The sequence below is a fragment of the Mastigoproctus giganteus genome, chromosome 1, assembly GCF_048544385.1.
Source record: "Mastigoproctus giganteus isolate SK-2022 chromosome 1, ASM4854438v1, whole genome shotgun sequence".
NCBI classification, from domain to species: Eukaryota; Metazoa; Arthropoda; class Arachnida; order Uropygi; family Thelyphonidae; genus Mastigoproctus; species Mastigoproctus giganteus.
This window is the reverse complement of record NC_143575.1, coordinates 203,206,431-203,231,735: the sequence shown is the minus strand read 5'-3', so window position 1 is coordinate 203,231,735 and position 25,305 is coordinate 203,206,431. Positions and strand designations below refer to the sequence as shown.

Genomic DNA, 25,305 nt, shown 5'->3' with positions numbered 1-25,305 from the left:
GTTTGCAGATGATACAAAGGTTGGCAGGGTTGTCAAGGACACTACTGACACTATGCTGCTGCAACAGGATCTGGAAAGATTGAGCAGATGGCAAATGAAGTTTAACATTGACAAATGTAAAGTACTACACATGGGAAAAAGCAACTCCAGAGCAATGTATCAACTCTGTGGTACTATGGTAATTACAGTGGTAGAGAATGAAAGGGACTTGGGGGGTGATTGTGCAGGCAGATATGAAGTTCTCTGAGCAGTGCAGACGGGCTGCAAGAGTAGCTCATGGAGTATTGTCAATGATATACAGGAATTTTTCCAGCAGGGATAAGGAGGTGATTATTCCATTGTATAAGGCAATGGTCAGGCCACACCTAGAGTACTGTATACAGGTCTGGAGGCCTCATTTCAAGAAGGATGTAGAGCTGCTGGAACGAGTACAGAGAAGGGCAACAAGATTATTGAATGGAACAAAGGGGTGCTCTTACGAAGAAAGGCTTAAGTTTTGCAAATTACAGTGTCTGGAGACTAGGCACCAGCGAGGTGATCTGATAGAGGTGTATAAAGCCTTGAATGGTTTAAGCATGCTCAATGCTGATGGGATTCTTCCTCTAGCTCAGAAAAATCACCTGAGAGGGCATAAATTCAAATTGAGGAAAGACAGATGTAGGATAGACGTGTGGAAATTTGCCTTTAGCCAGCGGGTGGTTGGTTGGTGGAACAGACTGCCATCCCTTGTGGTGGAGGTTGATAGCCTAAATAAGTTTAAGGCTCAGCTGGACAGGTATTTTGAATGAACAGAGGGGTGAAGTGGAAGTGGGGTTTTTTTTTTTTTTTTTTTTTTTGGCTGATGCTGCATAAGCTTGCTTTCTTGCATGAAATGCCTCTACTAATGCTAATGCTAATATCATGCTTCTGTAGACCTTTTGAAGCATAATTAATTTTGCACATCACGTTATTCAAAAATATGAAAATAAAATCAAATGTCATAATTTGTTTCATTATTCTACGCACTTCGTCTCAGTCTGTTTTTTTTTAGTTGATTTAAGATTAATTTCCACCAAAGCTTTTATAATATCTGCAAAATGAACTTTCACAGCTGTTATAGACCAGATCATCGAGTAGGGTTGTGTTTTTTTAATGTAACTTCAGATTCCCCAGTAAATTTAGAAAGAAGATCCCATATTTTTGTACTATTTCCAAAAAATTATACAAAATTTGAAGAATGTCGAAAATTGATGAAACGTTATTACAAGAGGGGCTCACATTTGGTAAGTATGGGCTTGGCACACCCAGGGTCTTGAGCTGGATATCATCATTCTTCTCTTTCTTGGTGATTCCCTTCTACTTCAGATCCTTGTGTTCTCTCTCTCTCTCTCTCTCTCTCTCTCTCTCTCAGGATAATTCAGAAATTTTTTTTGATGGTGCAGCATATGCCTCAGGCTTCCTTGCACCCTATAGCTAATAATAATAAATAATAATAAATTTAAATTGTGACTTGCACCATGAATGTACTCTGCATTTGATTGGATCCTTTAAATGTGTGACTGCACACCATTATAAACCATACTCATGGCATTAGCCCCATCATATCCCCGACCATAACATTTTTCAATGGGAATATTTAGTTTGTGTAATATTTTCATTATATTATCTGTGATCATTTCTGCTGAAAGATCATTCACGTCATAGAATCCTAAAAACTTTTCATAAATTTCAAAATCTTTGGATTTTTCATTTTCGTTGCGAATTATGTTAACGTGTCCTACAATAACACTTAATTGATCTTGAGTAGTATCCAAAATTAGTGAATAGAATGGTGCTGAATTAATTTTGACTGTAACACTTTTCTTTTGTTAATTTGGTACCTAAACATTCTGTTAACTCATTTTGGATAGTAGGGCTTAAATAAGTTACTGAACCAGATGGCTTATTAATAATTTGTTTCATTACATCATCATAGTAGGAAAGTAAATGGACTTGCAGTAAAAAATTGCTGTTGTAACCTTCCTAAAATCCTTCCCGATGACTGCGAAATGCTAAAGAATTTTTAGCCAACAGAAGCGTTATCCGAAATAACCGTTCTAGTAATATTTTCCAAAATTAGGATCTGTGTCTTACTTGTTCTTCGAGATCTTTATCAATCATTGCGTTGTTTGCCACATTTCATGTATAGCACATGCCTCGATATGACATTGAGAAATACTGAGTTTGTATCCGAAAAGATAGATTTTTCCAATCTTATAGTCCGGAGTAGCACAGCCACAGACAAGGAACTGGACCATACGTTGAAGTAGAATAGTAATACATGTCACTAAAACTTCTATTTTGTTGTTCAGGATCTCTTGGAAATGGTCCTTTAGGTCTCTGAGGTGACAAACTAATAATGTTTCTTTTTGTTTCATCGGAAATGTTGATATCCGCATATTCCCCAAGATCGCTTGAGGAAATAAACAGTGCAGTGCGTTCAACACTACTTTCCAACAAAGGCATATCTATTATTGTGGAATTGTTTTGTTTGATTACCCTGCTTGATTTAAACGATCCACAGATATATTAGCAATAGCATTAGTAGAGGCATTTGATGCAAGAAAGCAAGCTTATGCAGCATCAGCCAAAAAAAAAAAAAAAAAAAAAAACCCACTTCCACTTCACCCCTCTGTTCGTTCAAAATACCTGTCCAGCTTGAGCCTTAAACTTATTTAGGCTATCAACCTCCACCACAAGGGATGGAAGTCTGTTCCACCAACCAACCACCCGCTGGCTAAAGGCAAATTTCCGCACGTCTATCCTACATCTGTCTTTCCTCAATTTGAATTTATGCCCTCTCAGGTGATTATTCTGAGCTAGAGGAAGAATCCCATCAGCATTGAGCATGCTCAAACCATTCAAGGCTTTATACACCTCTATCAGATCACCTCGCTGGTGCCTAGTCTCCAGACACTGTAATTTGCAAAACTTAAGCCTTTCTTCGTAAGAGCACCTCTTTGTTCCATTCACTAATCTTGTTGCCCTTCTCTGTACTCGTTCCAGCAGCTCTACATCCTTCTTGAAATGAGACCTCCAGACTTGTATACAGTACTCTAGGTGTGGCCTGACCATTGCCTTATACAAGGGAATAATCAGCTCCTTATCCCTGCTGGAAAAATTCCTGTATATCATTGACAATACTCCATGAGCTACTCTTGCAGCCCATCTGCACTGCTCAGAGAACTTCATATCTGCCTGCACAACCACCCCCAAGTCCCTTTCATTCTCTACCACTGTCAGTGTAGTACCACAGAGTTGATACGTTGCTCTGGGGTTGCTTTTTCCCATGTGTAGTACTTTACATTTGTCAATGTTAAACTTCATTTGCCACCTCTCAGCCCATCTGCTCAACCTTTCCAGATCCTGTTGCAGCAGCATAGTGTCAGTAGTGTCCTTGACAACCCTGCCAACCTTTGTATCATCTGCAAACTTGGACATTAAGCTTGATATACCATCATCAATATCATTTATAAATACAGAAAACAATAATGGACCCAACACTGAGCCCTGAGGGACTCCACTAATAACATTAGTCCATGATGAGCAGTGTCCATTGATTACCACTCTCTGTCTTCTCCCCCTCAACCACCCCTTTATCCATAGCAGCAATTTGCCTCCAATGTCACACTGCTCCAATTTGTGCAGCAGTCTTCCATGTGCAACAGTATCAAAAGTCTTTCTAAGATCCAAGTATATAATATCAAAGTTATTCCCTGCATCCAGTTCTTTTGTGACTGCATCATAGTATCCAATCAAATTGGTCAGGCAAGACTTCCCCTTAACAAAGCCATGCTGTGTCCGAGCTATAACTGAAGTCTTGTCTAAATGATCCTGCAGTGCTTCTTTAACCAGTGCCTCCATTAATTTTCCTGGAACAGAAGTTAAGCTCACAGGTCTATAATTACTTGTGTCAGCCTTTGATCCTCCTTTGTGAATTGGGGTCACATATGCACATTTCCAGTCTATGGGTACCTCCCCTGAGTCCAAGGAAGCTCTCATAATTATGGCTAAGGGTTTGCTTACTTCCTTTGCTGCCTCCTTTAATATAACTGGATAGATCCCATCCACCCCGGGTGCCTTTCTTGTGTTTATCTTCAACAGTTTCTCCTCCACTTTACTCTCAGTTAATTCAAGATTCTGTAGCTTACTGCTAGAGTTGAATACACCTCTGGCATTCCCCTCGCTGAATAACTCCTCATGTGTGAATGTCGATGCAAAATATTCATTTAGTTTGTTAGCTACCTGAGCAGGATCATCAACAGTTGATCCATCAATATCAAGTGGACCAATATGATTCATCCCCTTCCTTCTAGAGTTTACATAAGTAAAGAACTCTTTGCTGTTTTTCTTTGCATCCCTTGCCAAGGATTTCTCGTAATCTGCCTTCGCCTGCCTAACCTCCTTTGTAACTTGGTTGCATATCAACTTGTATCTATCATAGGCTTCTGTGTCATGTGTTAATTTGTAAGTATCCCATGCATTTTTCTTCTCTGCCATATGCCTCGTTAGTTCATCTGATATCCATTTTGGCCTAAACAATATTTCTTAGTTGGTATGTAAAGCCTAGTAGCTTCCAAGATAAGTTCTCTGAATGCTTCCCATTTTGAATTTGCTGTTGGTAACATCATCAGTTGGTCCCACTGTATAGAATTTAAATACTGTCGTCTCAGTCCATCGTAGTCGCCTTTACGGAAGCAGTAACCCTTCCCTTTACCCCTAATGGTAGTTACCTCTTTGAGTAAATCCCACTTCAGCACACTGTGATCACTGCCACCTAGTGGTTCATTTATCTGCAGATTCTTAATGCATGAAGAATCACTGCTGATAATCAAATCAAGAGTATTACTCCCTCTAGTTGCCTCCCGAACATGCTGATGTAGAAAACAATCATCCAATAAATCCACAAAAGCCCTGCTAGTGTGTGAATGACCAGCCCCCAAATTCCAGTCAATATCTGGGAAATTAAAATCTCCCATTATAAGACTCTCTGATTTACTGGCCCACTCTATTTCCATGTACAGTTTCTTATTATACTCATCAGAGTCATTAGGCCTATAGCACACTCCTACTCTCAATTTTGATCTCCCAATGCTTATGTCACACCAAACTGACTCAACACTGCACTGTCCAGCGATGTCGACTGGCTTCACTTCCTTGGGTTTTATGTGTTTCTTAACTAATAGCATAACTCCTCCCCCTTCGTATCCTGTCTATTCTTTCTGTAGACGTTGTACTCCCCAAATTCCAGTTCTGCATCCCTTATATCTGTGTGACACCACGTCTCTGATATCCCAACAATATCTGCCTTTGATGTTTTGAGCAATACCTCAAATTCATCAAATTTATTTACTAAACTCCTAGCATTGGTGTACATGCAAGTATACCTGCACCTGTTTCTATTCTTAGCTACCCTAACACAACCCATGTGTTTACTTGTACCGCAATGGCTCCAAGCAGTCTCTGAAATATCATGCTTCTTGTTTTTCAGGCTTCTGCTCATTCTAATAGAAGCAGTGCAAGAATCTCTTTCACCTCTGCCAGTGGCTATTGTCAATCTATTGGTCTTTGTCTCTCCCCAAGCTAGCAGTTTTCCGACCCACCTAACACTGCCTCGATAGCATCAGCAAATATTCTTGCACCCTTTCTATTTAAGTGTATCCCATCCCTGTAGAAGCAATCTCTCCTGTTAACAAGTACAGTCCAGGCTGAAAAAAATTCTACCCCTTGAGCCTTGCACAATCTTTCCAGGGCCGAATTGATCGACAAGGCTCTCATCATATACTCCCTCCTATCATGTCTGGGCAGAATTGCAGACACTTTCAAATTCAACCCTAATTCTCGGCTTTTGTTCAACAGTGACCTGTACTTGTTAAGTAATTCTGCTGGTCTCCTACTCTTAATATCATTAGTGCCAACGTGTACAACTATATCACCTTTTGTGCCCTTAAAAGATGATATTCGCTCTACAACGTCATCAACCTTTGCCCCTGGCAGACATACCCTGGTCCTGTTCCACCTATCTTTTTTACAAAGCATGTTCCCCGTTTCCCTGACAATAGAGTCACCAACGACTACTAGTTCCTTCTGGACCAGCGCATTCTGCCTTGGGGGTTGCCTCTGTGTCATGTGATGCCCAAGTGCAAGCTCTGGCGTTGATGTGGGCAGCTGAGAGCTTGATGGGCCCCTCAATTTAGTTTCTTCGAGGGCATCCACCCTGTCCTTCAAGCTCTCATATAGGCCCACAAGAACGCTGAGTTGTTGCCCGATATCGATACACTCCTTGCATCGCGCACACACAAAGACATCCTCCATGGCAGTATCATGTCCCGTACCCAATTGCTCTGCAAACATCAAGCAAACAGTGCATTTTATAAGGCTGTGAGTCAGAGGACAACTGCCCCCTTCAGTTCTTTTCTGAGCCACAGCACTTCCATTTGCTTGAGCCTTTTGCTTTGCTGCTCTGGTCTGAGTTATGATTTTATTATACTTGCATCTGTTTATGGGCCCTGGTGAAGTAGGGTCCCTTACGCTTTGCCTACTTTTGCTATACGGCAGCTACGCCCCTGATTGCAAATAACACAATATAAAAAGAAATATTACATAAAAAACAAACTATTCTAGAAAAGGTACACAAAAATCACAGATTACATGAAAAAATATTATTGCACAAATATTCAAGAAAATTTTATTCTAAAAATTGCCATATAGAATTTGCTTCTTTATTAATATTTGTTTTCGATCTTCTGCTTTGCTCAATAGCTAAGTGATGATTACAGAGGAATGATTTGATGTAACAATCCAGATCAAATTTTGAAGCAGTGGTTTTCCATTTAGATGTATGATCATCATAATTTGCAACTTGTTTAATTGTTAACATTATTCATTCATTCACACAATATTATTCATTAGCAGTGCTGAAGCTTGCTCAGCACTGCTAATGAATAATATTGTGTGATTGCGATTAGCAGTGCTGAAGCTTGCTCAGCTTCAGCACTGCTAATCGCAATGGTTTCAAAGATATTTCTGTCTTTCTTAATTGAAAAGGGAATTTCACTCAATTTTAAAGATAAACTGTCTTTGACAAAACCTCTAAAATCATTTTTTATTTCGTATTTTATCAGAAAACTTAAACTTCTATTCGGTTTTCACCGTCTTGCCACCGAGATGAAAGTTCTTTCATATGCCTCAATTTAGGGTAGCAGGTGTTTAAATTTCTTTCAATTCCTCATTGTCAATGGTATCATTATTTTCTTTATTTAATTTAAAATCATTCAGTTGCATTAATGGTAACTTATCCTTTAAGGATAAAACAATGCATTTAATAACATGTCACAAGGTAATTTTTTAAATGTGTTCTTACTTTCGATTTTGATTCCTTCAAATTCTTTCAACTTCAACATGCACTCAGTTTTAGCTTCAGAATTTTTCAAAGTAGTAATAGCATTGATAGTTAGAATGATTAATTTATCTGCTTTTGCTATAGTGATGCTGTGACTTTGTAAGGTAAGAGAGCCCCTGCAGGATGTCAATCATTAGTGCTAAATGGTTAAGAAATTCCAGATTTAAAAGTCGATTTAATAATCTGGAATATTTAACTTCTGATTCAAAATGTCTGCACAAAGCGGGATAATTCCTCCAACCTGCAATTGCTGTATGCAAGGTACAAGCTGCTCATTTTGGCCCGAATGCACGACCGATCTTTATAGTTTCCACATCAAGTTCTTTAGCAGTCATCCTTAATTCGCACTAGTTTTTTAGAGATTGGTGATATAATGCCTAGTTTTTTTTTTTTTTTTTTTTTAATTATTGCCTGTATGCCATTATATTTTACAACAGTTTCTATAGAGTGAAAGCCTTAATGAAGTTTCAAAATCTCCCAACATTTCATCTCCATAAAGTTTATATAATACAGTATCTTAGTTGCCTCAATCCCCCCCCCACGTTGCTACTATCACTAGTTCTTTGAATACTGTGAAAAATGTCGGAATCACACGGATATTCAGCTACTGTGAAAATAGATGGAGAAATTTACTGGAGGGCATGGATCATTCACTTCTCTTAAAAACATATGCCTGTTTGTCAGAGTATAGGGGAACCACAACACAGGTTGACCAGAGGCTATTATCCATGTCGGGAATCTTCTTAATCCTCTGACTGGCTATGGAAAGCATATTGACCAGCATGACTTCTCGCTATGTGACTGCGTAGGTTTTACAGACACCACTAATATTGTGAAACGGTAATCCCTTTCACCCTTAGTTCGTACTTTCTAATTAACTAAATGGCCTAAAGGCCAGAGGTGAGAACAATGCTTCCAAAGTTGTCTCTCGTAATCCGTTCATTATATGGAAATTTTCTTCTTTCAACAGAAACTATTTTAATGTAATTACCGAGGGGAATTTAAAAAAAATTGCTATAAAGAAGTTGGTTAAATAGAGGTCCAACTGTAATCAAATCAAAAATGAATCAATTTTAAAATACACAACTCATCAATTGCACCATTAAAATGCTAGGAATGGGGCCCCACTCACTCCACCATAGTTTCTGCTCTGGATACTCAATAATTGCATTCAAGATTTCATTTGTAAAATAAATGATCATCTCAACAATGGGGTCACAAATTTTCAAAAAAAAAAAAATAACAGTGGGCTCGTGAGAGCCCACTGTAGCTCACCACTGCTTTGTGTATTTGTGTAAGTGAATATTTTGTTTTATAGATATAAAACAAATACTGTATTCACTTTCTTTGTGCTTTGGATCATTCAGGTCTTTTTTCTATAGAAGGTATATGTATATTCATTCAGGGAATATATCTGTTACTGCTTTGAAGTTGAATTAAAATGAATTTCTTGTAGGTATGTCCTGTGCAGGTTCATCTTCAAGTGAGAAAAATTGATAAAAATACTGTGGTTGCTACCTATAAGAGAGAACATACCTTCCATATTGATGGATTATTCATTATATGGATTTATTAGTTTCTGTCTTTAAGATACCTGTTATTGACTAAAACTTGCAATTGTTTTATTCTTCAAAAGCTGGATGCAGACAGAGATTTGAGTGATAGTTTAAAATATTTTTCTTTACCTTTTTAGATGTCTGATGATGATCGATTATCACTAACAACTGCTGTTAGTGATGAAGAAGATGGAGATACTCGGAACTCTCCTTATCGGGCAAGGTCAGGTGCTGCTGCTGCATCCTTTAACTGTGTAGGTGCCGTTCGTAAAGCGGGGTAAGTGTTATTCATAAAGCCGAAAATATCTATTATGTTTGTAATGGTTACTGTTCTTTCATTCAGCTGTGATTATTACAGAGTGCAAAATCTGCATCTGCTACTTTCTTAGTAGCAAAAGATATTAAAGATGCCAGACCTATTAATGGCTCCAGTCACTGCCTGACATTTCAGATAATAAGTGGAAAATAAGGATGCCTTATGGTCAGCCAACTTGGCTGACTATAAGGCAATTAAGAAGAGTGCTGAAGATGTAAGCAGTAATATGTGAAAAGCAATATTGTAACAAAGATGCTCAATGGTGCAGATTTCCAAGCAATATTAATTGCCGTAAATGCCTTTTCATATATTCTTAACTGTAAATATGTTTCTGCTGAGTTTTCTGTATGTTGATTCTAGAGTATCCGAATTAAGTATGGCTAATCATATATTATATCCTAGAAAGGAAGTTGCCACTTTCTAACCTTTTTTTTTTTTTTTTTTTTTTTCAGATGCATTTGATTATTTTTATTAAAATAAAATGAGTGTTTTTTTGCTCTTGCTATGGTTAATAAAGGTGAAAAGTAAATATAATTATCTCCATTCCAAATAATTAGTAAGATTATACTTTTATAGAAAACCTAATAAAACTATAGTTTTGTGTTTTTTAAACATAACCATTCAATTGTATAATATATTTATTACTCTCCACCCATAATGTTGTTTTTTTATAAGTCTCTTTTCTCTCTATATATACAGGACTATTTTAAGAACTCTCTGGTTTCCCCCCCCCGGCAAATTTCCAAATGTGGCCCCTATTTAGTTAAAATTTTTTTCTAGGTCTCTCTTAGTCGCATTCCTAACATTATTCGTATTCCTCATTATAATATATGTAATATATAATTATATATATATATATATATTATTAATTTATAATCATAAGTGAGAATTAAATTTGTTAATTATTTTTCTAAATATTAATATTTTCGGCACTTTAAACTATTTAAAGAAAGCCAAAAACATTATTCGTTTGTCATTATGTTCCGTGTTTGCTGTGCTATGGGATAGAGAGTTTTTAAAAAATTATTTAAGATCAACAAGTGAGCCCCAGTAGGCCGAGGCCCCTGGCATCTTCTGGGTGCACCCTTGCATTAAAACAGCCCAGTATGTATATTTATGCATGTGAGGGAGAATAGAGGAAGAATAGTTGCAGGTTGGATGTACAGAAATTTGCCTTCAGTCAGATGGTGGTTAATTGTTGGAATGCCATCTAGTGTTGTAGAGGTGGGTACTTTGAATGGATTTAAGGAAGAAATAGATAACCTGTTAGCAGGGATGAACAAGTGAAATGGAAAGTGTTGGCTTTTATTTATTTTTTTTTTGCTCGATTCTCTATAAGCTTGCTTCTTTGCATTATTTGCCACTACTACTAATAATAATAGCAACAATATACACAAAGCATACATGGACTTCTAATGCCCACAGTACTGCATTAAGGTGCTTCCATAGCCAGGTGGGCAGGAGCAGCAGTGCATAGCACACGCTTCTTGATTAGACCACGGTTCGAGCCTGTGCCCACCAAATACGGAGGTTGCGAAAAGGTCAGGGAATGACCACCGCATATCCCCCTGGAGCAATATGGCCTTAGTTGCTAATGCTCCTAAAAACCAAAATAACAAATAACAAGTACTGCATTAAAACTATATTTAATATATGAATTTCTTTTTTTACATACAAATTTTATGAAAAAAGAAATGATAATTGCTGGATTTCTATTTATTTAATTTTAATAAAACTTGTAATGGTTTGACAAATATTTTTAGAAGGCTAAGATGCAAAATTTCATTAAGATCTGTCCGCTGAGAGTCTAGTTATTACATGAAAACACAGATGGACATGAGGAAAACAGTAGGTGCCTATGCATATATATGAGGTGTGATTAAAAGTTCTTGGACTGATGCAATAAAATGAACACAAAGTGAAAGAGCTCAAAAATGTTTTTTTTTTTTTTTTAAATTCAAAGTAATCACTATCTGATTGAATGCACTTATTAAACTATTCTAAAAGTTTCTGGAAAGAGTCAGTCAAGTCATTCAAAGAGATGATGTTCATATTACCAGTTACATTTTTCTTTATAGTAGTGGTATAGTGTCAAATGATGCAAGAAAGCACACTTATATAGCATCAGCCAAAAAAAAAACCCTACACCCATCCACAGAAATTTGTCTAGTTCTTCCTTGAATTTATTCAAACCATTCACTTCCACAACAGATGGAAGCCTGTTCCAACAATCAACCACCTGCTTACTGAAGGCAAACTTCAGCACATCTATCCTGAAACCATTCTTCCTCTGCTTCAATTTATGCCCCCTCATGTGTAGTCTCAGCAGTGGAAGAATACCATTAACATTCAGCTTACTCAATCCATTCAAGGCTTTAAACACCTTAATCATAATACTATCTTTTCTGAAAGAGATTCACTTAACTTGAATTGCTTTCTTTTCTTCAAATTTTTCTGAGATCTTTTCAGATACATCTAATAGATGGCAATCCAAGATCACTTAAGAACTATTTAGTGATTTATAGGGTGTCATTATTACTTATAGTCCTGCAAAGAGGTTCACATTCAAAGGTTGCTCCAAACATTCACAACTGAAGGTCTCAATGAGGCTGTCTCTTGACCTGAGTCCCTTTATATACATGGGGGATTAGCAGTCCTTTCTAATTCCTTTTGAACTCTCAAGGGACAGAGTTTTCCAGTTTGGTTTTCATCGTTTGAGTGAATGATTGAGAAAGTTAGCATTAGTAGAGGCATTTGATGCAAGAAAGCAAGCTTATGCAGCATCAGCCAAAAAAAAAAAAAAAAAAAAACCCACTTCCACTTCACCCCTCTGTTCATTCAAAATACCTCTCCAGCTGAGCCTTAAACTTATTTAGGCTATCAACTTCCACGACAAGGGATGGAAGTCTGTTCCACCAACCAACTACCCGCTGGCTAAAGGCAAATTTCTGCACGTCTATCCTACATCTGTCTTTCCTCAATTTGAATTTATGCCCTCTCAGGTGATTATTCTGAGCGTTGGAGCTGATAGGTATCAATGACAATCTTCTGGTGTTTGGCCATTTCAGTGGTGATCACATGTTTTTAGGCACATTTGCATATGTATAAAGTGTGGCAGTAAAGTACCCAGACTGGTGCTGTTGTGTTCATATTCAGTGAGCTTGAAAATAAAAATGGAAGTGGTATGTTGCTGTTCAAACATCCTCCAAAAGATAGTGGTACAGAGCTTGTCCAATAGGCTGACCCTCTGCAAGTAAAAACAGTTTTGTTATTAGGGTTTTTGTTCTCTGTCAAAATTTTGCAATGGAGCAATGAATGAATATCAAATTTTGGTTTAAACTGGGAAAGTCTGCAACAGAAATGTATGAAACATTAAATTCTATTTATGTAATGTTTATGGAAATTGTGATGAAATATTAAGTTGTACCAGTGTGTTTGCATGATATTACAGTTCAAAGACAGATGTGAAGATATTTACAATGGCCCAAGAAGCAGGCATCTGTCAACCTCTCGAAATGAGGAGACAGTTGCAAAAGATTAAAAAATTGTGGAAAGAGGTCATCATTTGACCCTCAGAATGATGGCTGATGAGTTAGATGTGAATAAGGAGATGATTCCTCAAATTCTGCATGAAGATTTTGGGAGAAGGAAGGTCTGAGCAAACTTTGTGCTGCACAGCCTAACAAATTAGCATTAGCATTAGTAGAGGCATTTGATGCAAGAAAGCAAGCTTATGCAGCATCAGCCAAAAAAAAAAAAAAACCCACTTCCACTTCACCCCTCTGTTCGTTCAAAATACCTGTCCAGCTGAGCCTTAAACTTATTTAGGCTATCAACCTCCACCACAAGGGATGGCAGTCTGTTCCACCAACCAACCACCCGCTGGCTAAAGGCAAATTTCCGCACGTCTATCCTACATCTGTCTTTCCTCAATTTGAATTTATGCCCTCTCAGGTGATTTTTCTGAGCTAGAGGAAGAATCCCATCAGCATTGAGCATGCTTAAACCATTCAAGGCTTTATACACCTCTATCAGATCACCTCGCTGGTGCCTAGTCTCCAGACACTGTAATTTGCAAAACTTAAGCCTTTCTTCGTAAGAGCACCCCTTTGTTCCATTCACTAATCTTGTTGCCCTTCTCTGTACTCGTTCCAGCAGCTCTACATCCTTCTTGAAATGAGGCCTCCAGACCTGTATACAGTACTCTAGGTGTGGCCTGACCATTACCTTATACAATGGAATAATCACCTCCTTATCCCTGCTGGAAAAATTCCTGTATATCATTGACAATACTCCATGAGCTACTCTTGCAGCCCGTCTGCACTGCTCAGAGAACTTCATATCTGCCTGCACAATCACCCCCAAGTCCCTTTCATCCTCTACCACTGTCAGTGTAGTACCACAGAGTTGATACGTTGCTCTGGGGTTGCTTTTTCCCATGTGTAGTACTTTACATTTGTCAATGTTAAACTTCATTTGCCACCTCTCAGCCCATCTGCTCAACCTTTCCAGATCCTGTTGCAGCAGCATAGTGTCAGTAGTGTCCTTGACAACCCTGCCAACCTTTGTATCATCTGCAAACTTGGACATTAAGCTTGATATACCATCATCAATATCATTTATAAATACAGAAAACAATAATGGACCCAACACTGAGCCCTGAGGGACTCCACTAATAACATTAGTCCACGATGAGCAGTGTCCATTGATTACCACTCTCTGTCTTCTCCCCCTCAACCACCCCTTTATCCATAGCAGCAATTTGCCTCCAATGTCACACTGCTCCAATTTGTGTAGCAGTCTTCCATGTGCAACAGTATCAAAAGCCTTTCTAAGATCCAAGTATATAATATCAAAGTTATTCCCTGCATCCAGTTCTTTTGTGACTGCATCATAGTATCCAATCAAGTTGGTCAGGCAAGACTTCCCCTTAACAAAACCATGCTGTGTCTGAGCTATAACTGAAGTCTTGTCTAAATGATCCTGCAGTGCTTCTTTAACCAGTGCCTCCATTAATTTTCCTGGAACAGAAGTTAAGCTCACAGGTCTATAATTACTTGTGTCAGCCTTTGATCCTCCTTTGTGAATTGGGGTCACATTTGCACATTTCCAGTCTATGGATACCTCCCCTGAGTCCAAGGAAGCTCTCATAATTATGGCTAAGGGTTTGCTTACTTCCTTTGCTGCCTCCTTTAATATAACTGGATAGATCCCATCCACCCCGGGTGCCTTTCTTGTGTTTATCTTCAACAGTTTCTCCTCCACTTTACTCCCAGTTATTTCAAGATTCTGTAGCTTACTGCTAGAGTTGAATACACCTCTGGCATTCCCCTTGCTGAATAACTCCTCATGTGTGAATGTCGATGCAAAATATTCATTTAGTTTGTTAGCTACCTGAGCAGGATCATCAACAGTTGACCCATCAATATCAAGTGGACCAACCCGATTCATCCCCCTTCCTTCTAGAGTTTACATAAGTAAAGAACTCTTTGCTGTTTTTCTTTGCATCCCTTGCCAAGGATTTCTCGTAATCTGCCTTCGCCTGCCTAACCTCCTTTGTAACTTGGTTGCATATCAACTTGTATCTATCATAGGCTTTGTGTCATGTGTTAATTTGTAAATATCCCATGCATTTTTCTTCTCTGCCATATGCCTCATTAGTTCATCTGACATCCATTTTGGCCTAAACCTTGAACAATATTTCTTAGTTGGTATGTAAAGCCTAGTAGCTTCCAAGATAAGTTCTCTGAATGCTTCCCATTTTGAATTTGCTGTTGGTAACATCATCAGTTGGTCCCACTCTATAGAATTTAAATACTGTCTCAGTCCATCGTAGTCGCCTTTACGGAAGCAATAACCCTTCCCTTTACCCCTAATGGTAGTTACCTCTTTCAGTAAATCCCACTTCAGCACACTGTGATCACTGCCACCTAGTGGTTCATTTATCTGCAGATTCTGAATGCATGAAGAATCACTGCTGATAATCAAATCAAGAGTATTACTCCCTCTAGTTGCCTCCCCGAACATGCTGATGTAGAAAACAATCATCCAATAAATCCACAAAAGCCCTGCTAGTGTGTGAGTAACCAGCCCCCAAATTCCAGTCAATATCTGGGAAATTAAAATCTCCCATTATAAGACTCTCTGATTTACTGGCCCACTCTATTTCCCTGTACAGTTCCTTATTATACTCATCAGAGTCATTAGGCCTATAGCACACTCCTACTCTCAATTTTGATCTCCCAATGCTTATGTCACACCAAACCGACTCAACACTGCACTGTCCAGCGATGTCGACTGGCTTCACTTCCTTGGTTTTTATGTGTTTCTTAACTAATAGCATAACCCCTCCTCCCTTCCTATCCTGTCTATCCTTTCTGTAGACATTGTACTGCCCAAATTGCATTTCTGCATCCCTTATATCTGTGTGACACCACGTCTCTGATATCCCAACAATATCTGCCTTTGATGTTTTGAGCAATACCTCAAATTCATCAAATTTATTTACTAAACTCCTAGCATTGGTGTACACGCAAGTATACCTGCACCTGTTTCTATTCTTAGCTACCCTAACACAACCCATGTGTTTACTTGTACCGCAATGGCTCCCAGCAGTCTCTGAAATACCATGCATCTTGTTTTTCAGGCTTCTGCTCATTCTAATAGAAGCAGTGCAAGAATCTCTTTCACCTCTGCCAGTGGCTACTGTCAATCTATTGGTCTTTGTCTCCCCCCAAGCTAGCAGTTTTCCGACCCACCTAACACTGCCTTGATAGCATCAGCAAATATTCTTGCACCCTTTCTATTTAAGTGTATCCCATCCCTGTAGAAGCAATCTCTCCTGTTAACAAGTACAGTCCAGGCTGAAAAAAATTCTACCCCTTGAGCCTTGCACAATCTTTCCAGGGCCGAATTGATCGACAAGGCTCTCATCATATACTCCCTCCTATCGTGTCTGGGCAGAATTGCAGACACTTTCAAATTCAACCCTAATTCTCGGCTTTTGTTCAACAGTGACCTGTACTTGTTAAGTAATTCTGCCGGTCTCCTACTCTTAATATCGTTAGTGCCAACGTGTACAACTATATCACCTTTTGTGCCCTTAAAAGATGATATTCGCTCTACAACGTCATCAACCTTTGCCCCTGGCAGACATACCCTGGTCCTGTTCCACCTATCTTTTTTACAAAGCATGTTCCCCGTTTCCCTGACAATAGAGTCACCAACAACTACTACTACTGGATGCAGGGAATAACTTTGATATTATATACTTGGATCTTAGAAAGGCTTTTGATACTGTTGCACATGGAAGACTGCTACACAAATTGGAGCAGTGTGACATTGGAGGCAAATTGCTGCTATGGATAAAGGGGTGGTTGAGGGGGAGAAGACAGAGAGTGGTAATCAATGGACACTGCTCATCGTGGACTGATGTTATTAGTGGAGTCGCTCAGGGCTCAGTGTTGGGTCCATTGTTGTTTTCTGTATTTATAAATGATATTGATGATGGTATATCAAGCTTAATGTCCAAGTTTGCAGATGATACAAAGGTTGGCAGGGTTGTCAAGGACACTACTGACACTGTGCTGCTGCAACAGGATCTGGAAAGGTTGAGCAGATGGGCTGAGAGATGGCAAATAAAGTTTAACATTGACAAATGTAAAGTACTACACATGGGAAACAGCAACCCCAGAGCAATGTATCAACTCTGTGGTACTACACTGACAGTGGTAGAGAATGAAAGGGACTTGGGGGTGATTGTGCAGGCAGATATGAAGTTCTCTGAGCAGTGCAGACGGGCTGCAAGAGTAGCTCATGGAGTATTGTCAATGATATACAGGAATTTTTCCAGCAGGGATAAGGAGGTGATTATTCCATTGTATAAGGCAATGGTCAGGCCACACCTAGAGTACTGTATACAGGTCTGGAGGCCTCATTTCAAGAAGGATGTAGAGCTGCTGGAACGAGTACAGAGAAGGGCAACAAGATTAGTGAATGGAACAAAGGGGTGCTCTTACGAAGAAAGGCTTAAGTTTTGCAAATTACAGTGTCTGGAGACTAGGCACCAGCGAGGTGATCTGATAGAGGTGTATAAGGCCTTGAATGGTTTAAGCATGCTCAATGCTGATGGGATTCTTCCTCTAGCTCAGAAAAATCACCTGAGAGGGCATAAATTCAAATTGAGGAAAGACAGATGTAGGATAGACGTGCGGAAATTTGCCTTTAGCCAGCGGGTGGTTGGTTGGTGGAACAGACTGCCATCCCTTGTGGTGGAGGTTGATAGCCTAAATAAGTTTAAGGCTCAGCTGGACAGGTATTTTGAACGAACAGAGGGGTGAAGTGGAAGTGGGTTTTTTTTTTTTTTTTGGCTGATGCTGCATAAGCTTGCTTTCTTGCATCAAATGCCTCTACTAATGCTAATGCTAATGCTAATCCTTGTGAACAAATTTTTTCCATGGAAAGACTGTATGCATGCATCTCAGAATTATTACGTTTCTCAAGCTTACCAGGTTTTCCACTTGCCTTCTGGAAATTATTGAAAGGCACTGCAACAAATATACTGCTGGTTTTTTGGAGCGCATTCTTAGAAAACCGCACAAAACTTACAAAATGCTCCACCGCGAGATTTGTCAATGTATAACCAGTTATACTTTGTTATAATTTATATTTTTTTTCATGTTATCTAGTTGTCTACTTCTTTCTGCAACAATTTCCACTTCATCGGGATTAGCGCCCATGTTACTATTCTTTGTTTTCTGTTGCCGATGCCATGTTTCTTCATTCTCTTCTTTTTCCTTGATAGTACTAAGCCAAAACTTCAGAACTAAGTTTTGGCTTTTTAGAAAAAAAATGAAAGTAGTCTTTTGTACTGGTTTTTTGGCCATAATTGAGGAATAATTCTATTTGGTATTATAAATGAAATCTGATAAAGTGCTAAGTGATACAAAATGGACAGTATTAAAAATATTTAAATTCACACCTATAAAAACTATGGAACACCACATCACTAAAAGTCAACTCCACTTCTGCATTCACACAAAGTTGTCGTTCATCCTGATGAGCTTCAGGGGAGTTTGCCTTATGATTGGTTCATGATCAAATCACTTTACAATGTACTCTCCATAATAAAATATAGTTCACTCAAAATAGCAGTTGTGTGAAGGCTATGTGATATGTAGTAAGTGCCAGTTATTGTGATAATGTTTGCAAATTGAATTTTGATTCTATTAAGCAGTGATTGTAATAAGTGAAAATAGGATTAATATTATCCACGGGCTATAAAAATAAAGATATAAAATACGAATTTACACTTACCAGTGTAAATTACCTTACCAGTTAACAAAATTAAATGATATGAGAAAATAGAAAGAATATTATCCACAGGTTAGCAAAATAAAAATAAATTTATACTATATACATTGCTTAATTAATATACATACTAACTAAACATAACAGTTTGTAATCTGATATATCTCTTCACTGCTTTTTTTTTTTTTTTTGGGTAGTTGTAAAATTTAAAACAGTAAAAATAGATAAGTGTCAGTCATTAACAAAGAACACAACATGCACAAATTGCAGCGCGATATGTGCAAGTGAGACAGAGTAAAAAGTTCATGAAGTTTAGATATAGGAATGAAGAAGAGAAGATTCTGAAAATTTATTCATGTTTTTTATATGATTGAAAATTTTATGGAAGGGGCAACACACTTCACCACAATAACATAAAAACCAACACAATTCCAGCTTTCCATGTTATTGCAAATGCAGTAAGATTGAGTTTAGTACTTGTTTATAATAACTAACAATAAAGCCCAATAAACTGGAAACTGCAAATTAATGATATCCTGATAAAGATATCACGATGTCCAGAAATGTGCTTCAGAAAAATATCAAAGGCATTCAAAATTGATTCTTATAACCGAACATACAATTCTAATAGATATTGAAAGTGTAGTGTATTTGAATGATTTGAATTGATTTTTTGCACTCATGATTGCTTTCTCATTTTATGAAATGCTGACTGAAACTTCACTGAAAGAGTATTTTATCCCAACTGCACTGTCTGCACAAATTTGAGTGACATAATTTTTAAAAGGCAGCAAGGATAAAAGAATCAAAGATTAGATATCCATGTGATCAGCTGAATTTTTCTCATTTCAGTTCCTACATGTTTTCTTTGTTTCAGCTTTCCATATGTGTGTATATAGCTTTATTATTTCTTTGTCCTTCGAAGGGCATTCATCAGTGTAACCTGGCAACAGATGATCCCACCACAAACTACATATAGTACAGAAACATATATAATAAAAAGGTTATAAAATGTATTGTTTATAGGCTGCCACCAAGTTGTTGTCTTGTTTGTGGTATATAAATAAAGAATTAGCCACAAATAGACTCTTGCTGTGAAAAAAAAAAACAAATGAAGGAAACCTGAAAACCATAAAGTTAAACTGCTGACAATTGAAATATAGCTACAGTAGACTCCCCTCTCTGCCCATACATAGTTTAGCCCTTCCCCTGAAAGCTGAAGGACATTCTCATCACTGAGGAACCAATTCAGGTGAACCTATTCACGGCCTGAGATCCAGCCATTATCTTGTTTGCGATATACAAACAAAGAATTAGTCACAAGTAGACTGTTTGTGTGAAACACTATCAAGAGATGGTTTGTGTAAAAATAAAGGGAACCTGAAAACCATAAAACAAAAATGCCAACACTTTAAATAGTGGCTTTTAGTTACAATTTATGCAGCCAGAGAAATGTTGCCCATTTAATTATCTTTACCAAAGTGTGGTAAGAGTACCACACTTTGGGAAACACTGCTTTAGTTAGCCGACCGGGCTAGCCGGGTGGGTAAAGTGCCTGCCTGGCAACCCAAAGGTCACGGGGTTCGATTCCCGCCTCGGGCTTGGATCAAAGTACTGCAAAAACCTTGGGAGGTGCATTATGGCCACAGAAGCCTATGCGCCAACAACTACCAAAAAAAAAAAAAAAAAAAAACTGCTTTAGTTGATATGATTTTTTTGTATTGTGTTTATTTAACATAAATTTATTGAATTCATGTTTTATAATTTCAACATGGTGTAAACTGATAAAATAGCCCCTAAAGAGCATAGTAAGAAGCAAGTTTCAATTAAAATTAAACAAAAAATGTGGTGAAAATGTCCAAGGCCCTGGAATGAATATTAAAATAAATATTACTGTTTTTGGGTTGGGGGGATAAAATTTCAGGAAATCGTTTCATCCCCAGTGGAAACTCACCCTCAGTCATCTCTCCCCTCTGGATTCAACACTGCAGCCTCTAGGTGCTGCAACCCACAGAACTGGAGCCCACTGGCAAGGTCATCCCTTCATTCCCCTCTCTGCACCCACTCCAGCAGAAAACCCCTCTCCCCTAAAATGAGGCCTTCAGACCTGCATGCAGCACTTTATATGGTCTAACCACTTCCCTGTGCAATGGGATAATCACTTCCTCATCCCTGCCATTAAAGCTCCCCACACATAATTGACAACACCCTATAAGTTTTCCTGGCAGCCTAACCACATTACTCATGTAATCCCACATCTAAGTGCACAACCACCTCACGTCCCTTTCATCATCAACCACCCTGAGTACACACCGCACAGTTGGCACACCAATCCTGGACCACTGTTACCCATATGCAGCACCCTGCACTTGTCAATGCCAAACCTCAACTTCCCTTTCCTGGCCTATCTGCCCAAGTTTTCTACACCTCCTTGCAGCGGCTCAGCCTGGTTAGTGTCATTAACCACCTTGCCAACTCTTTTATCATCTGCAAACTCAGACACTAAGTGGGAAGCATTCAAGGAATTAATCGTAGAAGCTACTAAAAGTTTCATACCTATTAAGAAATATTGTTCAAGGTTTAGGCCTAAATGGTTATCTAATGAACTAATGAGACTCGTAATAGAGAAGAAAAATGCATGGGATGCATATAAATTATCAAGCGACTCAGAAGCCTATGGCAGATATAAGTTAGTCTGTAATCAGGTGACAAAGGAGGCTAGGCAGGCGAAGGCAGATTACGAGGAAATCCTTGGCAAAAGATGCTAAGAAAAACAGCAAGGATTTCTTTACTTATATAAACTCTAAAAGGAAGGGGATGAATCTGATTGGTCCACTTGACATCGATGGTTCGACTGTTGATGATCCTGCTCAGATAGCAAACAAACTGAATGAGTATTTTGCATCTACATTCACACATGAGGAATTATTAAGGTGTGAAAATGGCAGAAGGTTATCAAATTGTAGCAGGATACTTAATGATTTTGTAATAACTGAAAGCAAAGTGGAGGAGAAATTGTTGAAGTTAAACATAAGAAAAGCACCTGGGGTGGATGGGATCTATCCAGTTATATTAAAGGAGGCAGCAAAGCAACTAAGCAAACCCTTAGCCATAATTATGAGAGCGTCCTTGGACTCGGGGAAGGTTCCCACGGACTGGAGATGTGCAAATGTATCCCCAGTTCACAAAGGGGGATCAAAGGGTGACACGAGTAATTACAGACCAGTTAGTTTAACTTCTGTTCCTGGTAAAATAATGGAGTCACTGGTTAAAGATGCATTGCAGGATCATCTAGACAAGACTGCAGCAATAATTCAGACACAGCATGGGTTTGTTAAGGGAAAGTCTTGTCTGACAAATTTGATAGGATATTATGATGTGGTTACAAAGGAACTGGATGCAAAAAATAATTTTGATATCATATATTTGGATTTCAGGAAAGCTTTTTACACTGTTGCGCATGGAAGACTATTGTACAAATTGGAGCAGAATGGTATTAAGGGTAAGTTGCTACAATGGATAAAAGGATGGTTAAGTGGGAGAAGACAGAGGGTGGTAATCAATGGGTGCTTCTCTTCTTGGACTAATGTTATTAATGGAGTCCTACAGGGTTCGGTGTTAGGTCCACTGTTGTTTTGTACATTTATCAATGATATTGATGAAGGTATATCAGGCTTAATGTCGAAGTTTGCAGATGATACAAAGGTTGGCAGGGTTGTTAATGACAGTAATGGCAGTGTGCTACTGCAACAGGATCCAGATAATTTGGGCTGATTGGATAAGAAGTGGCAACTGAAGTTTAACCTTGACAAATGCAAAGTACTGCATATGGATAGAAGTAACCCCAGAGAAACGTACCAACTGTGTGGTACTACACTTAAGGTGGTAGAAAATGAAAAAGACCTGGGAGTAATTGTGCAGCCAGATATGAAGTTTTCTGAGCAATGCAGACAGGCTGCCAGGGCAAGTCATGGGGTTTTGTCAATGATATATAGGAATTTTGCTATCAGGGAAAAGGAGGTGAGTGTCCCTCTGTATAAGGCAATGGTCAGGCCACGCCGTGAGTACTGCGTACAAGGCTGGAGGCCTCATTTTGGGAAGGATGTAGATTTACTTGAGCGTGTACAGAGAAGGGCAACAAGATTGGTGAGGGGAATGAAGGGATCCTCTTACCAAGAGAGGCTTAAGTTCTGCAAATTGCAGTGGCTGGAGACTAGGCACCTGCGTAGTGATCTGATTGAGGTATATAATGCCTTGAATGGGTTGAGCACGCTGAATTCTGATGGGATCCTCCCACTTGTTCAGATTACGAACCTAAGGGGGCATAAATTCAAATTAAGAAAAGATAGATGTAGATTAGATGTGCAGAAATTTGCCTTTAGCCAGCGGGTGGTTAATTGCTGGAACAAACTTCCATCTGTCGTTGTTGAAGTTGATAGGTTGAATAAATTTAAGGAGGAACTGAACAGGCATTTGGAGGGAATGGTGTGTTTTTTTTTTTTTGGCTGATGCTGCATAAGCTCATACACTTGCTTTCTTGCATCAAATTCCACTGCTACTACTACTACTAAAGATATGCCTTCATCAGCATCACAAATAAATATAGGAAACAACAATGGGCACAGCACTGAACCCTGGGTGACTCTACCAATAACACTAGTCTATGAAGAGCAGCATCCATTAATAACCACTCTCTGTCTTCCCCTGTTCGACCATCCCCTCCATTCAGAGTAGCAACCAGCCCCCGATGCCAACTGCTCTAATTGGTATAGCAGTCCCACAACATGCGACAATATCATAAGCTTTCCTGAAATCCAAGTAGACGACATAAAAATTCTTTTCTACATCCAGCTCCTTTGCCACTGCCTCATGGTATCCAATCAGAGTGGTCAGAGAAGATTAGCCCAAACAAATCAATGCTATGACTGCTCCACAATTGCATTCTCGTCTTGACTGTTCCACATCACTTTTACAACCAGAGAGGTTGACTTGGCGCATTATGGCCATAGCTGCCAATGTGCCATTAAAAACCAAACCAAATTTACAACCAGAGACACCACCATTTTCCACGGAACACAAGTCAAGCCTACAAATATATAATCACTTGCATTACCTCTACTCCCTTTATGAATTGAGGACACAATCTGTATTTTTCCAATCTACAGAGACCTTCCAAATATAATTGTGGGAATCCAAAGAAATTCTAACAATTATGACCAATTATAGCCTGTTTATCTCCCTTGCTACCCCCCTTCCCCAATAACAATTGGACAGATTCCATTCACACCAGCTTCCTTCTATGTTAAGCCTCAACAACTTCTCCCTTCCCCACCCTCCTCTCAGTCATCATAAATCATTCATCTCCCTATCAGATTGTGGCAAATCTCTGGCACATCCCTCCCCAAAGAACTCCTTATGCATGAATGCAGATGCAAAACACCTACTCAGCTTGTCAGCAACCTGAGTTGGATCATCATGATATCATTAAACCAATGATATCAAGCAGACCATTGTGACTCAACCTCTTCCTTCCACTGTTAATATAAAGTAAAGAAGTCTTTGCTGCTGTTCCTGGTACTCCCTGCCAGAGACCTCCCATAATCTGCCTCAGCCCAGCTAATCCCCTTCATGCTCTGACCACAGAGTAGTTTATATTTATCATAGGCCTCTTCATCACCTGATAATCCACATGCACCCCATGCACTCCCCCACAAATCTTGTCCTCTCATCTGACATCCACCCAGGTCCAATCCTGGAATGGCACTTCCCAGCTGGCATGGAAAGCCTAGTAACCTCCACAACCCCTTCCTTGAGTGTCTCCCATTCAGAAATTGCTGTTGGTAATATCGTCAAATGGTCCCACTGCATACAACCCAAAAACACTCTAAGACCACTGAAATCACCTGTACAAAAGCAAAAGCCACCTCTACCCCTGATAGCAGCCATGTTGTAGTAGTAGAGGCATGTGATGCAAGAAAGCAAGCTTATGTAGCATCTGCCAAAAAAAAAAAAAAAATTCACACATCCATTCCCTCTAAAAGTTTGTCCAGTTCCTCCTTGAATTTATTTAAGCTATCAACTTCCACGACAGATGGACGTTTGTTCCAGCAATTAATCAGCCACTGACTAAAGGCAAATTTCCGCACATCTGTTCTACAGCTGTCTTTTCTCAATTTGAATTTATGCCCCCTCGGTTCATAATCTGAGCAAGAGGAAGAATCCATTAAGAATTCAGCATGCTCAACCTATTCAAGGCCTTATATACCTCAGTCAGATCACCTCACAGGTGCCTAGTCTCCAACTGCTGCAATTTGTAGAACTTATATCAACCCTGAGACGATTTTCGTCGACAAAACCTACAGATCGAAAGTTTTAGCTGATACCTGCACAGTCCTGCAATTTTAGATCTTTCATATCACCATAGCTTTACGTGGCTACTGTGTTGGAGGATGATATGCACTCCTTCTCCTGTACCTGACAGCCTGCAGCATCTTCCCGGCATCTGCACTCCTCCTGTTCTTGAGAGCCTGCAGCATCTTCCCGGCATCTGCACTCCTCCTGTTCTTGAGAGCCTGCAGTATCTTCCCGGCATCTGCACTCCTTCTCCTGTTCCTAAGAGCCTGCAGCATCTTCCCAGAATCCCTGCACTCTTCTTGGACAGACGCTGAACGTATTTAAAGTAATATGTCGGATCTAATCTGTCT

At 39.0% G+C, this 25,305-nt stretch overlaps 1 protein-coding gene across 7 annotated transcripts in view; it reads left to right on the top strand.

Moving 5' to 3' along the window:
• Positions 1-25,305, top strand: part of LOC150091454 (protein still life, isoform SIF type 1-like) — a 1,372,582-nt gene that overhangs the window by 715,030 nt on the left and 632,247 nt on the right. For all 7 annotated transcript variants that reach the window (XM_090375616.1, XM_090375656.1, XM_090375640.1 and 4 more), the window contains one exon: positions 9,114-9,253. In XM_090375616.1, the coding sequence (XP_090231742.1) occupies positions 9,114-9,253 (140 nt within the window). The remainder of the gene's footprint in view (positions 1-9,113; positions 9,254-25,305) is intronic.